General features: G+C 51.6%; 1 protein-coding gene across 1 annotated transcript in view; it reads left to right on the top strand.

Annotated features, from left to right (window-relative positions):
* ATLIG4 (DNA ligase IV) overlaps nucleotides 1–14,272 on the top strand; it is a 205,995-nt gene that overhangs the window by 76,642 nt on the left and 115,081 nt on the right. Inside the window, exons 9-10 of the mRNA XM_087387540.1 lie at nucleotides 2,720–2,757; nucleotides 2,871–2,877. Coding sequence (XP_087243666.1) covers nucleotides 2,720–2,757; nucleotides 2,871–2,877 — 45 coding nt within the window. The remainder of the gene's footprint in view (nucleotides 1–2,719; nucleotides 2,758–2,870; nucleotides 2,878–14,272) is intronic.

The raw sequence follows: 14,272 nt of genomic DNA, 5'->3' as shown, positions 1-14,272 counted from the left end.
GGGGAAGTGTGGAGATGCCAGAGGAGGTGATCAGAGATAGACACGGGCCACTTGGACAGATTGCTGCCACCAGATTACTGATCATGAGAGCTATTCCTTAGAGGTGGAGGGATATGCTTACAGATCCAGACTATGTTCATCCCATCTCTACTTGGTCAGGTTGTTTTAGTGAGTCTGGGCTATGCATTGGAGTTCGTTTAGGACCGGCACCGTTTACTTATTTTGAGACGGATTCCTCTCACAGATTGTATCCCACTCAGCCCCTGGATCGACAGGAGCTCCTTTGGCAGAGAGTCAGGGTCATTGGCTGCCTGGGTAAGGAATGGGCCACAGATCCGTCCAGGTTGACCATTGCAGAGGATCCTAGATGGAGACTTTGGATTTTTCGGGGTCGACCTCTTGCGACTGGGACCCAGGTGAGTGGGCGTGGCCTGCTCCGGTGGCAGGCGCTCGTCCTCTTCCTTTTTTCCAGTACTCGACGAGGGCAGGTTACAGGCTTTAGCAGAGAGACTCTCATCACCTACCATCTGCCTCACAGCATTGGCACGCACAGGGACTTACTGCAGAGCTCTTGCAGAGCTACTGGACTCACTTTTGGGGCATCAGTAGAGCCAGGAAAGTCTCCTACTTTCTTTGGCTCACTATTCATAGGGGTATACCTGTGGGTACTTGGCTTCAGCAGATGGGTAGACCCTCCTTGTGTATGCGTTGTCAGCTTGCAGAGGAATCTAGTAAGCATTGTTTATGGAGCTGCCCCAGCTCTAGAGTGGTATGGACATGTATCTTCATGTTGTTCTCATATGTTACATCTGAGTCCTTTCTGATGACATGGGGTGCTGCCCTTTGGGGGAGAGGATCTGGAGCCTTTGCCCTCTATGAGTCAGAGCCAGGAGACCACGGTTTCTTCATGCAGTGTCGCCAGAGACGGGGTCCCACTGATGTTAGCATCATGGAGCCGCAGGACTTACTTTTGGTACCAGTACCAGCTCAGGATTCCAGGCCTACTTCACCTGCAAGTTCAGCCTGGGAGGTGATTTCTAGCATTATCCTATGGCGGATATGGTGTTCGCGATGTTCTTTTGTCCTTGGGGGTCATTTATGCACGGAGGCTGACATTCTTGCTTCCATTTGGGCGGAGATTATCTTCACTCTCAGGAGTTAGTGGGAGCGGTGTACAGGCACCTCTTTGGCAGCTCGTGGGAGACTTTTATCCTTCATGAGGACATGGGACTGCTCATTATTTTTTCATTTGACCCCTTTTGGGATGTCGTGGCATTTTAGACCACCACCATGGCTTTTTTGCCACATTGTTGAGGCTAGGGATAGAGTACTTTCTCTCCCACTTGTTGTTATGACTCGTTTTGAATGGAATATATCACTTTATTGTAAAAAAAAATAAAAATTTTCAGCCGTAAATATTTATATGAGGTCATTGTTTCCAAGGGGTCCCCTGAAAAGTGACATCAATTTGTTAATTGTGAGCCCCAATCACCATCACCTTGGTCCTGGCCATATTGACCTTCACAGCTAAGTGTTTGCATAAGCTTCCCAGTGCATCCAAATGTGCTTGGATGTTCTTCTTGCTCCTTGCAAAGAAGACCACATCATCTGCATAAATAAGCATTAGTAGAGCATATCCTCTAATGGACTCCCTCTCTGCTGTGGATTCTCATCCAGCCTTCCAGTTCATTGATAAAGAGGCCAAAAAAGGTTTTGAGAGGGAGAAGCCTTGCTTGACCCCTATGTTAATCCTTATGACAGCTTTTTCGGCCCATCTAGAAGTGGCTGCACCAATTCGGGTAATATGCTGTGGTCTTGCACCAAGAATAGTTGATAGATGAGAGAGAGAGAGAAAAGAGAAAGTAGATTTGTATGAACACAACCAAATTTCTAGCTCCACCACAAGTACAATTCCTGGAAATCCCGGATTGGGGAACTGATTTGGATTTTACATGGATTCAGAGGAGTGCCTTTGTCTGCCAGTTCCGAATGAGACCAATTCTCCTAGTAGTATGCTGTGGAAGACTTGATATAGCAATGTCAACCCAAGAGGCGCACTAAGAAACAACCCATAGGGCATCATATGGTAGTAGAACATGGAGGCATGAATGAGGATGACGACGATAGACCTATCTATCCAACCACATGGCAGGCTGTTATGTCTCATGGATTGGTGAGGTTGTGAGTGTGACCTGCAAGCCTTCTATGTGGAAAGGCTGGACTACAATAAGGACAATAGATATGGTTCAGCCCATGTGCATGGACTTGGTTTCGAGGAGCATCTTAGACAGAGACTTAACTTATTTCTCCCGAGGTAAAAAACAGATGACCCTGGAGCAACAGCCTGCATCTCTTGGATGGCGCATTCGTGTTGGTCCTCAGAAATGCAAAATACTCAGGACTCTGTGTTTGCCAATCCCATTCACTAGAGGATGAACTCACTTTGGTGAGGTAGATGCGAACACATGTTGTCTATTTGGATGTGTTATGTGATCGATTTTGTTAATGTTTAGAAATATCAAGGTATATATGTCTCTGGGGAGTTTTACTACATTATACATGCACATATGTGCATTTACATGCAGTTCCATTCTTGCTCATATTTGGGTTGATGTAGCTCATTTCAAGAATAAGTTCTGCAATATGTGAGATATCTGTGTGGAGATTTAACTAATTTCCCTTCAAATACGGGTAACAAGTTGATGTCCTATGTCCACAGCAAAGGCGGCCAAGGAGGGTTTGGAAAGCGATCAACAGGTATGCTGAGTGGTCTATTCATGTAATGTTGCCACTTTCTGCATTGCTTATGGATATTTAGGCCAAATTGTTAAAGTCTATTTTTTAATTTTGTGTTTCTTGTTTTTGGGCAGTTGTGCTGTATCCTTTTGGTAATTCTTGGCTTTCACGAAATGTAAGTTCTGATATCTTGAGCATTCAAGATGAAGGTAAGTGTTGCATGTGTGTGTGTGACCCCCCAAAAAAAAAGTGTGTGAGTGACTACATAGACTACGATGTATATTTGTCCTACACGGAGATTTTCTCTTTATGTACTTTTTCAGCTTCCCAGTTTTGGGATGGTTTCAAAGTTTTCACCCCAAAAAAAAAAAGTTGTGTGTGTGTATTACTTCCTTAGCTTTTTGGAGTTGTAGTTATTGGTTTGAAAGCTGCCCTATTGAATTCTACTTTTTCTGGATGTGCCCCTACTATCTTTGTAGAGTTATAGTTATCGGGTTGAAAACTGCCCTACTGAACTCCACATTCTTTTGGATGTGGCCCTTCTATCATCTCCTAATATTTGCTCTTATACATACTCATTTAGATGTGGGCATACTAGAAGTTGCAATGTTTCAATGGTGATGACACTTGTGTTCTTGGGCATCATTTTTTAGTATGCTTATACACAAGAACATGCAAAGCAAGTACAAAGGCCTGAGCCTGGTTGTAACAGAGAGCATTCAATCTCTACGTCCTTCTTGAGCTGCTGCAACTCGTCTTCAGAAAATGTAATAGTTTTCGCGGCCGGTGGAGGTGGAATAGGATTGGCTGATGGAATATCCGTCGGCAATCGAGGTGAGGAGGCCGATTCAAACACTTTTGAGGCTCCGTCTGCTCCAAAAAGCGCTGCGGGAGAAGGAAAGAGGGGGGAGAGAGGAAGCAAGGAAGGGGAAGGGAAGAGGAGGGGGGTAGACGATAGGGCTGAGGCGGGGGGATAGGGAGCGGGGGAGAGGAGAGGGGGGTAGAAGAGAGGGCTAAGCCGGAGAGTAGGGAGCGGGGGAGAGGAGAGGGCTGAGGTGGGGGCTAGGGAGCGGGTTAGAAGAAAGGGGGGTAGAGGAGAGCGGGGTAGAGGAGAGGGAGGTAGAGGCGGGGAGTAGGGAGTGGGGTAGAGGAGAGGGGGGTAGAGGAGAGGGGGTAGAGGAGGGGGGTAGGGAGCGGGTAGAGGAGAGCGGGGTAGAGGGCGGGGTAGGGAGCGGGGTATAGGTAGGGAGAGGGAAGGGAGCGGGGGAGAGGGCGGGGTAGAGGCGGAGGGAAGGCGGCGGGGTAGAGGGTGGGGTAGAGTGCAGGGTAGGGAGTGGGGTAGAGGGCGGGGTAGAGGTGGGGGTAGGGAGCGGGGGAGAGGAGGGGGCGGAGAAGGGGGAGAGGGGGCTGAGAGGCAGGGAAGGGGAGCGGGCTGAGAGGGGAGGGGGCAGGGTGAGAGGGAGAGGAGGGAGGGAGGGGCGGAGGAAGGGGGAGGGGGAGGGGCTGAGGGCGAGGGAGAGGGAGGGAGGGAGGGGCTGAGGGAGAGGGGGCAGCAAGGGAGCGGGGAGGAGCAGCAGCTCAAGCTAACTCAAAGATGAGTGATGAGGTACAAATTTTCGGAGGCCTATAATCAGAAGTTTTAGGATGAATACTTGCAAATTGCTCCCTTCAAGGTCTCATAGAAGACAGTGCAAGTCTGGGCTCACTCGAAAGATACAGGCTGTGGATAATACCCAACACCATAAGGGCATACAAGACATGCATGCAGCCATTGTGGCAAGCTTAATACACATGCAAGATCCCACCGTAGTGCCTTCTCCTTTTGCCGAAACTGCAGAGAAGGAAAAGCCAGCCACATCAGTCTCATCCTAGCAAAGTGGGAGGTCTCGGGGCTGCAGTAATCTTACCTGGCTGCTCGTGCTGCCCGTCATCGCCATCGCCACCCCGCCTCTAGCCTCCCCTCCGCCTCCTCTTCACCTCACCCCCGGCCCCGCCTCGGTTGCCGTTCCGCCTCGCCTCCCCTCCACCTAGGCCGCCGCTCCGCCCCGTTGCCTCTCCGGCCTCCTCCTGACGCCTCCCCGCCTCGCCATCTCTCCCCGCCTGCGCATCCCCTTCCGCCTTTTGCTCCACCTCCCCGCTCGCCGCCGCCTTCTCCCTCGCCTTCTTTTCACCGCCCTTCACACCTTCACACCTTCACACCTTCACCCCTGCCTCCCCTTTTTCGCCCCTCTCTCGCCTCCTTTCTGACCCCCCCTGGGCTTCCTTCCCCCTCCACCTCCCTTCCGCCCTCTCCCTAACCCCCCCCATTGCTTCTCCATCCTCCCTCCTCCGCTTCTCCCTTTCTTCCCCCTTCTTTGCCTCCACCCTCTTGCATTGTCCATTCCCCCTCACCCCACCTCTCTTTTCCCCTCCTTTCTTCAGCAGCAGCAAGAGCATTCGTGTTTGTCAGAAGAAAGAAGATCTTGGTGGCGACCTTTGTTCTGGCCAGAGGGGCTCTATGGCAGCACCCTCGAATCCCATAGTCGGTCCTTCTTTCTCCAGCCGACAAATAGGTTCAGCAAGCAGTTCAGTCCCTTCAGGACAAGGCGATTGTGGGGAGAATTGTGGGCCTCACACACACAAGGCGATAGGTGCGAGAGTGGATCCAAGCGAGCTTGGCACTAGAGGGCGACCACATTCAGGGGGTCACCATCTATGGGAGAGGCGTTTTCCTCATCCAGCTGAGCCCCCCCGATACAGCCTTGATACTGGTGGAGTAGAGCCCCATCCTCCTTGGCCCGCATCTGGTGTACCTCTTTCCTTGGTACCATGGCTTTACACTTGAGGACATGGACACGACACACCATGTTCTCCGCTTCCGGTTATGCTTTGCTTCCTAGGGCGCCCAAAGGAGTACAGAGCCATCCTCCCCTCCATTGGTTGGGCATTTGGCACAGTGCTCGAGTCCCCGCCAGATTCTCGGTCGCAGCGGTGGTAGCAGATGACAGGGTCCCTAGGATCAGACTGGTGGTTGAGAGCCCAGAGTCCCTTCCAGAGTTGATTCTTCTAGAGACCCTCGAAGGGGGTACACTTCGTCAACGAGTGGAGATTTCTGGGTTACCAGGCCAGTGTCTTCGTTGCAGATTGATGGGTCACCTAGCCAGAGATTGCCCTCGTGGCCATGGCCGAGTGTTCCCCCCCCCACCCCTGCAGAGTAGGCAGAGTTAGCAAGACCGAGTCCAGCACCCATAGCCAGGCAGGAGCAGCAGGAGCCTCAGACCCCTTGGGTTACCCCTTCAGAAGGGGACTGGACCCAGGTTAAAAAGAAAAAGAAACCAAGCAAACAAGCTCGGAAGTACCGCAGGCAGAGAGCCAAACGCATAGAGAGGGACAGGGTTGACCGAGAGGCCTCGGAGGAGGAACAGCAGGAGCCATCTCCCCCAGCGGCAGGGGTCACCCCATATGTTCCTCCCGTTTCAGAGGTTCAACCTCCGCGCTCACCCTTGCAGCAGCACCGAGCCCCAGGAGCTCCAGATGCGGCGATAGCGGAAGCCGTGGACGCTAGCCCGACAGTGGTTGCGGAGGAGCGGATTGAGAGCCCCGGCGATCCTAATTAGCAGGGGGCCTGCGGTCGTCCTTATCCCCTCTCCCTCCCCCGTCGTCCCCCTCTCCACCTCCGCAGCAAGTTCTTCCGCCTCGACACCCCTGCAAACAGGCAAGGGAAAGATGATGCCCCCTTGTGCTTCCTCATCACAGCAGTCGGTCTGTTCAAGGAGGGATCCTGAGGGACGGGGCTCGTCTTCCCGATGAGCAGCTCCCAACCTCTAGCTTGGGCGTCCCTTACCACGGGACTTCTGGAGGTTAGGACCGTGGAACTATTTGGAGATTTCGGACTCATATCCTCTACCATTGGAGGTAACGCTCATGGTTCTACAGCCTCGGAAGGGGTGTTTGATCATTGCAGTGGGATCTCAGACACACCCCGTTCGGAGATTCCAGTTTGCCTCCATAGGGTTGGAGAAGTGGTCCGCAGAGGTGTTCGATTATGTTATGGGAGATCAAATCTCACGCATGATGGACGAGTGGATGGGGCCACAAGAACTGGACCTTTGGCACGCCCATGGCACGGAGGTGAACTTTCAGCTAAGCTTCACGCGCGAGGAGCCGGTGTGTGGTTTGGCGGTAGGAGTTATCAGATTGCCGCTGGAGGCAAAGGTGGAGCAGGGATACTTTTGGCTCCTCTAGAAGTGTGCGGAGCTGTTCGGGTGGAAGTCTCCTTCATGATGAAGTGGGCATGGAAGATCGGCATTGAGGCGGTATCCACCCTAGTACGTCACCGCATAGACACGGACTATTCGCCCTCCAAACCCCCGGCAAAGTCACACAAGGCAGTCTTTCTAGAACAGGCACCCACTCACAGGAGAGCCTTGTTCTTGACACCCGTCCTCATGAGTTGGACCATTGTGAGTTGCAAAATGCATGGGCTTCACAATCGTGTTCGTAGCCAGCCGCAGTACGTGATACTCCGGCAAGAGTTGTAGAGGGTAGTGGTAGGGCGGGCAGTGGACATCCTTTTGATTCAGGAGTACATGTTTTCAGCCTCAGACATCAGACGACGTCACCACCTTCTCCCAGGGAGAGGTCCAGAGGAGTTGTCCCCTGCAGTAGGACGGAGTGGAGGGGTCTGCATCTGAGTCTCACAGACTTTGGCTCTAGGGGTCTACGTTCAGGGCAAGCTCATTCTTGGATGGGAGTTCGGACGGGAGAGTCCAGGATTGGGATCCTGAATGTGTATGCTCCAGCATGCAGATAGCACCGCCTGGCCTTTTGGAGGAGGCTGTCAGAGTGTCTTCCGGATGTAGACTCCTAGATTGTTGGTGACTTCAACAACCTGGAGTTCGGGGAAGACAAGCAGGGTGGCACCTCTTTCTCTGAGATGCAAGCAACAGAGTGTAGCACCTGGGAGCAGTTCATTTTCATGATTAGTGGCAGAGACCCGTGGAGAGAGCCAGATTTCAGCGGGACACCTGGCAGCCTCCTCTTCTCCTTTGGATAGAGGAGACACGATGGATTGTTTGAGGGACTAGAGCGTTTCTATATTGGGGATTGGGCACTACATAGAGACGGCTCTATCGAGATTCTGGCAGGTACCACGATGTCAAACCACTCTCCAGTAGTACTTCACTTGGATCAGCCCCGCCGAGGTCTCCCCCAGAAGGGGGTCCACATTCCAGAGGACCTCCTGTAGGATGAGGAGGTCCAACAGGTCATGGCAGGGATTTGGGAGCTGGCAAAGATGACACCGTGCGAGGGCTGGGCTGCGTGGGTGGCCGATGCGATTCAGAGGAGCAGTGAGGAGTTGCAGGCTCACGCCCTTAGGCGGCTGAGGACCCTTCAGGAGCGTGAGTGGGCTTTGAGGAGAGACCTCGCCTCCATCGAGCGGCTCAAGGAGGACCCAGGTTCTTAGTGGCTTGCCTTGAGCTTCAGGACACGGAGATTCGGCGGGCTGAGTTCTCCTACCACTCTTCCTGGGCCCGATGGGTGCAGCAGCGGGACAGGATGACGAAGCAATTCTTTCAGACCACTGGGCCCCGATCGGTAAGCACCCAGTTGTAGCATCTCTTGGATTCACAGGGCATCATGCACACTGAACCGCACCTGCGCTCCTGCACGAATCCGATCTGTGTGTCGTGAATGATGTCGGTAAGATGGGACCGTAACCACAAGCTCAAGACCTTGGCGAGGATCTTGTATGCAGTATCAAGCAAAGTGATCGGTCTCCACTGCCGGATGTCTAACCTATCTCCTCCTTTCAAATTCAAACAAATCGACCCCCTGCTCAAGGACTGAGGGAGGGAGCCAATGTCAAATATCTCCTGGCAAGCTAAACGGAAAGGGGTGGAGATAATTTCCCAAAAGTTTCGGAAGAAGGCCGGAGTCAAGCCATCCTCACCTGGACACTTTTGGTTCAGGAGAGCCTTGAGAGCTTCCCAGATCTCCTCATCTATGAAAGGCTCCTCCAGTCAGCTGCATAAATCCAGCAAAACTACTGTCGGAACATGATCCCAAACTACATCTCAGGGCACAAGACCAGTTGAGGTCATCCTCTTCGTCTGAAGAGCTGGCTGTAAAAACCCGTGGTCAGGTCTAGAATCTCCTTCCTGAAAAACATCTTCACGTTCTGGGAGGCAGTGGATTGGTCCAGGGAGGAGTCAGCCGCTGGCGGTCCTTCTCTTGGATTTTGAGAAGGCCTACGACAGGGTGGAGTGGTCCTTCCTGGAGGGTACTATGAGGAGATTGGGTTGCTTAGACAAATGGGTCAGAGGAGTTTCAGTGCTCTATGCAGGGAGCTCTAGTCAGATGCTTATCGGAGGGCACGCGGGTGAGGCCTTTCCTCTCTCTTGCTCGGTCCGCCAGGATTGCCCACTCGCTCCCTTCCTCTTCTTATTTATGGCGGAGGCTTTGGGCTACTACTTGAGATCATAGGTGGTGGGTCTCATAGGGTTGAGGCTCCTAATCAGACAGGAGGAGGAGCTGCTTGACTCGGAGTTTGCAGATGACACGGCCTTGTATGTTGAGGGCACCACCACGAGTCTGGAGAGAGTCAAGGGCGCCCTGGCTATCCACTGCGATGCCTCAGGTGCACAGATCAGCTGGACAAAATCCATAGGTTTCTCCAGAGGCTCTGAGGAGACACAGGAGATCCATGAGTGGGGGAGTGACGTTGGCTTCAGATGGATACCGCGGGGCCAGACAGCGAGATACCTTGGATGCCAGGTTGGTATCGACATTACAGCAGAGCAGTAGATTGCCCCAGTCCTTGAGAGTGTTCGGCGCAAGCTTCTCTATTGGAGCTCGGCAAACTCTCTCTAGGAGGTCGCGCCTTAGTGGCAAACCAGGTCCTTCTTGCCACGGCTTGGTATATCGCCTCTTGCTAGTGCTTTCACAGAGGATGCATTGGGCAGCTCCGACGGTTGGTTCGGACCTTCCTTTGGGCAGGTTCGGACGTCATGAGGAACACTAGAGCCCGAGTAGCTTGGCAAACGGTGATCATGCCGCAGGCACTGGGAGGCTTGGGTATCATTGATCCGAAGATGCAGAGCAGAGCTCTCTTGGGCAAGTTGGAGGTTTGCGGCCTCACCCCAGGTGCAGAGCCTTTGAAGCTCCTCTTACGGCGAGGGCTTCTAAGGAACACCCCACGCATTGGGGGACAATGGCAGCCTTCACACAGATGGATCTTCTCAGAGGCCCCCCTTATGGGGAAGGGTTCTACTTTGATGAGGAGCCTTCACAGGGTCTGGTAGAGACTGGCAGGGGGTCTCATTTGTGCTCTGCCTAGATGCAGAGAGGAGTTTGAGCGTCAACCCCTTATGTGGCACCTAGAGATTTGAGATCAGGAGGGGCGTATGCTTGGACAACGGACTCACATTGGTTTGGTACAGTGGGATAGTGGTCCAGTATGGTCCTTTGGCCGTTGGAGTAGATTACCCATGGAGGCAGAGGCGAGGCTTGACGCCCTAGTGCATCTGCGAGGGGCAGGGCATTGGATTTGCGGGATTGACTTAGCCATTCTTGAGTCTTGGTGGGAAGGACTTCGCGTATGGAGAGACAGCAGATGGTTGGGGCATTTTTCCCGTACTGGTGTTCCCTTGAAGATGTTGATGCAGCGAGGCAGCGCACACCCCGGCTTCTTCCGTGTAGGACCTGGAGGCCTACTTCAGCCACTCACTGAGAGTGACCTGGAGATGGATGGGAGTCTTGATGGGATTCACTGGTAGATGATCAGAGTGGTGGGACGTTTGGGGAAGGAGTGGCACATTGACCCTCCCAGTATCTTAGAGCAGGACGCCCCTAGATGATGCCTTTGGCTGTGGGAGGGTAGACCCCTGAGGGAGGTCCAGTGGGATCCGGGAGAGTGGTTTTGGCCCTCCAGGGGCGGCCTACCCGAGGTGCCCTTCTTTTCCTACACTACACGGATTGGCAAGAGGCTTCAGATGGACTCGTCGAGGTGTACCCCCTTGAGGGAGAGGCATTGGGTGACCCAAAGAGTGCCCTGGGATGTTTGCTCCAGGTTTTGGAGGCGGTTGTGGTCCAGTTTACGGCCGAGGAAGATATCATACTTCTTCTGGTTGGCCGCCCACGGAGGCTTGCCCATCGGACCATGGTTGGAGTAGATGCGAGTGGAGGGGCAGTGCCATTGTTGCTCCGATGGTGTCTTGGAGACTATCCCGCACTTTCTCTGGAGCTGTCGTAGCGCAACGAGGATTTGGATGGGAGCCCTCAAGATCATGACACATATGCAGTGTCTTCAGAGAGACTACACCTGGGGGATGGTGGCCTAGTTGACAGAGAGAGGACATGCGCTTCAGATTGATGAGATCTCTCCAGCCTACCAAATATAGGGTCAGAGCATCCAAAGGATAGCACTCCACGAGGCAGTCCCTCCTGACAGCCTAGCTCATCCTCCTCCTAGGGAGGGGAACGTTTGGGAGGTGGTAGCCTGCATCACGGCATGGAACATTTGGGTGGCTCGTTGCAGTCTTGTGATGGGTGAGTACCATAGTTTCCAGAAACGCCGTTTCGGCCTGGGCGAAACGCCGAAACGTTTCGGAAACGTTTTCGTCCCTGGAAACAGCGTTTCCGTTTTTCTGTTTTTTCATAGATTGATGTGATAAATCAAAGATTTATATTGAACTTGAGCAAAGATGTATTTACTATTTTTCAAGCTTTTGTAATGTTTTTATTAATTATATATGTATGTATTAAACCCTAAAACCGAAACTCCGTTTCCCCGTTAGGCCGAAACTCCGAAACGCCGTTTCCCGCCGTGCTCCGCACCCCCGTTTCCGAAACGCGTGGAAACTATGGTGAGTACCCGGTTCCACCCTTGGCTACCCTAGTCGCCATCTGGCAGGACATCATATACACACTACAGACCACCTGGGAGCGTGGGATTCTAGGCTCCAGGGCGACTATCGAGAGGCGTTCTCGTTTCTGCAAGGCTTGGCCTGTAGGGTTTTTCTACCTCTTCACCCTGCAAGGGATTCACTGGTTGTATAGTCCCCCAACTTGGCTATTAGCCCCTGACTAGAGATCCCCTAGGTAGTGAGCTGGATTTCTTTGGAACAGGCCGGTTCTTTCTTTCAGTCTTTCCGGTTTTTGTTCCATACTCAGCACCTTCAGGGCTGCTGTGTTGTATGAAAGTTTTCAAGCATTAATAGAAGGTTCCTTTCTTTGAAAAAAAAAAAAAGCCAGCCACAGTTCAGTCCAAGAAAAAGGAGTTTCGCAAGGCTCAGACAAGGGAATTTCAGCCTCAGAAGCTAAGGGGGAACCAATCATAGAAAGCCTTCAAAGGTAAACCTCAATTTTTTCCTTAGCAGATAGCTAATTTCAGCAAGGAGGGGAAATGTTTGAGGTGTGGAAAAGAGCGGCATGTGGCTGCCCAGTGCGCTGAGAAACCTTTGGGTACTAAAGAGCAAAGAAAGCCACCAGGACAACAAAAACCAATGGCGGGAGGAATTCCGGATGTTTTGGGTAGAGTGACAAATTTGGAGGAAGGAGAGTTGCTGCTTTCTTGGGGCAAGATAAGAGACTAGCAGGTGCTCATATTGTTTGATCCAAGGGCTACATACAATTTCATCTCAGAAGATATAGCCTTGAGGCTTAGAAATAAAGACGGAAGAGTTGGGAGGGTCCTTGATGTAAACCAGATGTTCCATGGGGACCTTGTGCCTACTGTTACTCCGTTGATAAAACATCATGATGTAGTTTTGGGAATGCCTTGGTTTCATCATAAGGTAGTGAAGTTATCCCTTCTTGAAAGAGTGCTTGAGGTTGCACATATGGGTCAAACGCAGCGTTTTGTTGCTAGGAATAGAGGGAAGACCTTCCCCATTGCATCTAATGTTTCAGTTGGAAAAGCAATAAAATTAAAGAAAGAGATGTTGAAATGCATGCTATAATGAATGAGGATCATAAAGATAAATTTCAGTTTCTTGTAAACTTTAAAGACTGTTTTTCAGATGCTTTGCCACGTATATATACAAAACAGAAATAGATTAAAAAAAAATAGAAGATTGAATGGCCAAAACCATTTTTTCCAAAACCCGGGGAGTTACCTCCTGAGAGACCTAAAGATAATTGCATACAGCTTATTCCTGGCAGTGACCCACCTAATAGGCCCCTCTACATTGTTAGTGCAACTTAGCGAGAAGAAATCATGGCCCAAGTGCAGGACTTGTTGTCCAAAGGGCTGATTCAGCCCAATGCCTCTCCATTTTGTCCCCTGTACTTCTCGTACAGAAGAAAGATGGTTCATTTTGTTTGTGCGTTGACTATCGTGCACTCAAAGAGCAAGCTCAAGGCAGAAATGCATCATGAGAATCGAACAACCTAAACGTGCCAATAAACACTACTTACGGATCTCAAAGAAGGGGTTTATGGAACCACTGGGCTACACTGAGATCCATTTTCCGCATGCATTGAGGATCTTGCTTAGGCAGTTTTCAGTATCTTCGCATAAGTACAGGTTGAGACATGACGAGCAGAGGGCGGATGGCACCATTGTCTATTCAGAAGCGTTCGTGACCCACTAAGAGATTTTTGGCACGATGTGTGGCTAGCTTATTTCTTGAGTCCCAGCGACATAGAGATCAGCTCTTGCGAGTGCACAAGGGGGACTATGATAGCCTATTCAAAGGATGATCACTAATTTTTTTCTTCAGTGACTACAGCTAGGGGTAGGTAGGGATGAGACACAGTAGAGATCCAGTGAGCACAGCTAGATAGACCCCACCTTTGGTGGGAGCAAAATACTAGATTAGCAAAGTAACAGAAGCGTGTCAGGCGCTCAGGGCTAGCACTCCTAGTGCGTGCTCAGGTTCCATATATCCAAGGTAACCTGGTGGCACTCTAATGAGATGTGAGAAGCTCTCGTATCTGTGTTTGTCGAGTTGTCTCGCGACATGGGGGAGGGCGTGGTCTCCTCCATCTCTGGATCCGGTGGGCTACATCAAGGGTGATGCCTCGTCTCTGGCCGTCGCCTCTGAGAAGGGATGAGATAGACCGGACCTCGATTGTGCGTACTCTGGGCTCTCTCCATGTCACACGTGGAGTGTGTGTCACTCGTCTGACCGCATCGTGGTGGACAGTCCTACTATTGATCCACGATGCTCTCATCTCATCAAGCTCCTCTCCCGAGTCCCTCAGCTACATTGGCAGCTGACTCCGATCATAGAAGTCTGTAACAAAAGTTTGTGATCTGTCGATGGTGACCTGTGGCATCAGTCCATGCTGCTCTTTGGCCTGTTGCATCAGTGTGTCTCTCTATCGGCGCATCTCAAGCAGGTAGAGCCCAACACAGACTTGATCGTGAAAATGTATCAACCGTGTGAGTGGACCAAAGCCATGTCCCTCTTGAAAGAGGAAGTGATATCGTCCTCGGATCTCATAATAGACTGGGCAGACACATAGAAAATGCTCCTCCGTCTCGATCTCCCCCATCTGGCATAGTGTGCAAGTCCTCTACTCTCTGGGTATGCCTGCAGCTCTCCCTGCC

This window comes from Dipteris shenzhenensis, chromosome 2, assembly GCF_047967505.1.
Source record: "Dipteris shenzhenensis isolate YYH24624 ecotype China chromosome 2, Dip_SZ_1.0, whole genome shotgun sequence".
In the NCBI taxonomy this organism is placed as follows: Eukaryota; Viridiplantae; Streptophyta; class Polypodiopsida; order Gleicheniales; family Dipteridaceae; genus Dipteris; species Dipteris shenzhenensis.
The sequence above is the reverse complement of the archived record's forward strand: the minus strand, read 5'-3'. Positions and strand labels throughout refer to the sequence as shown.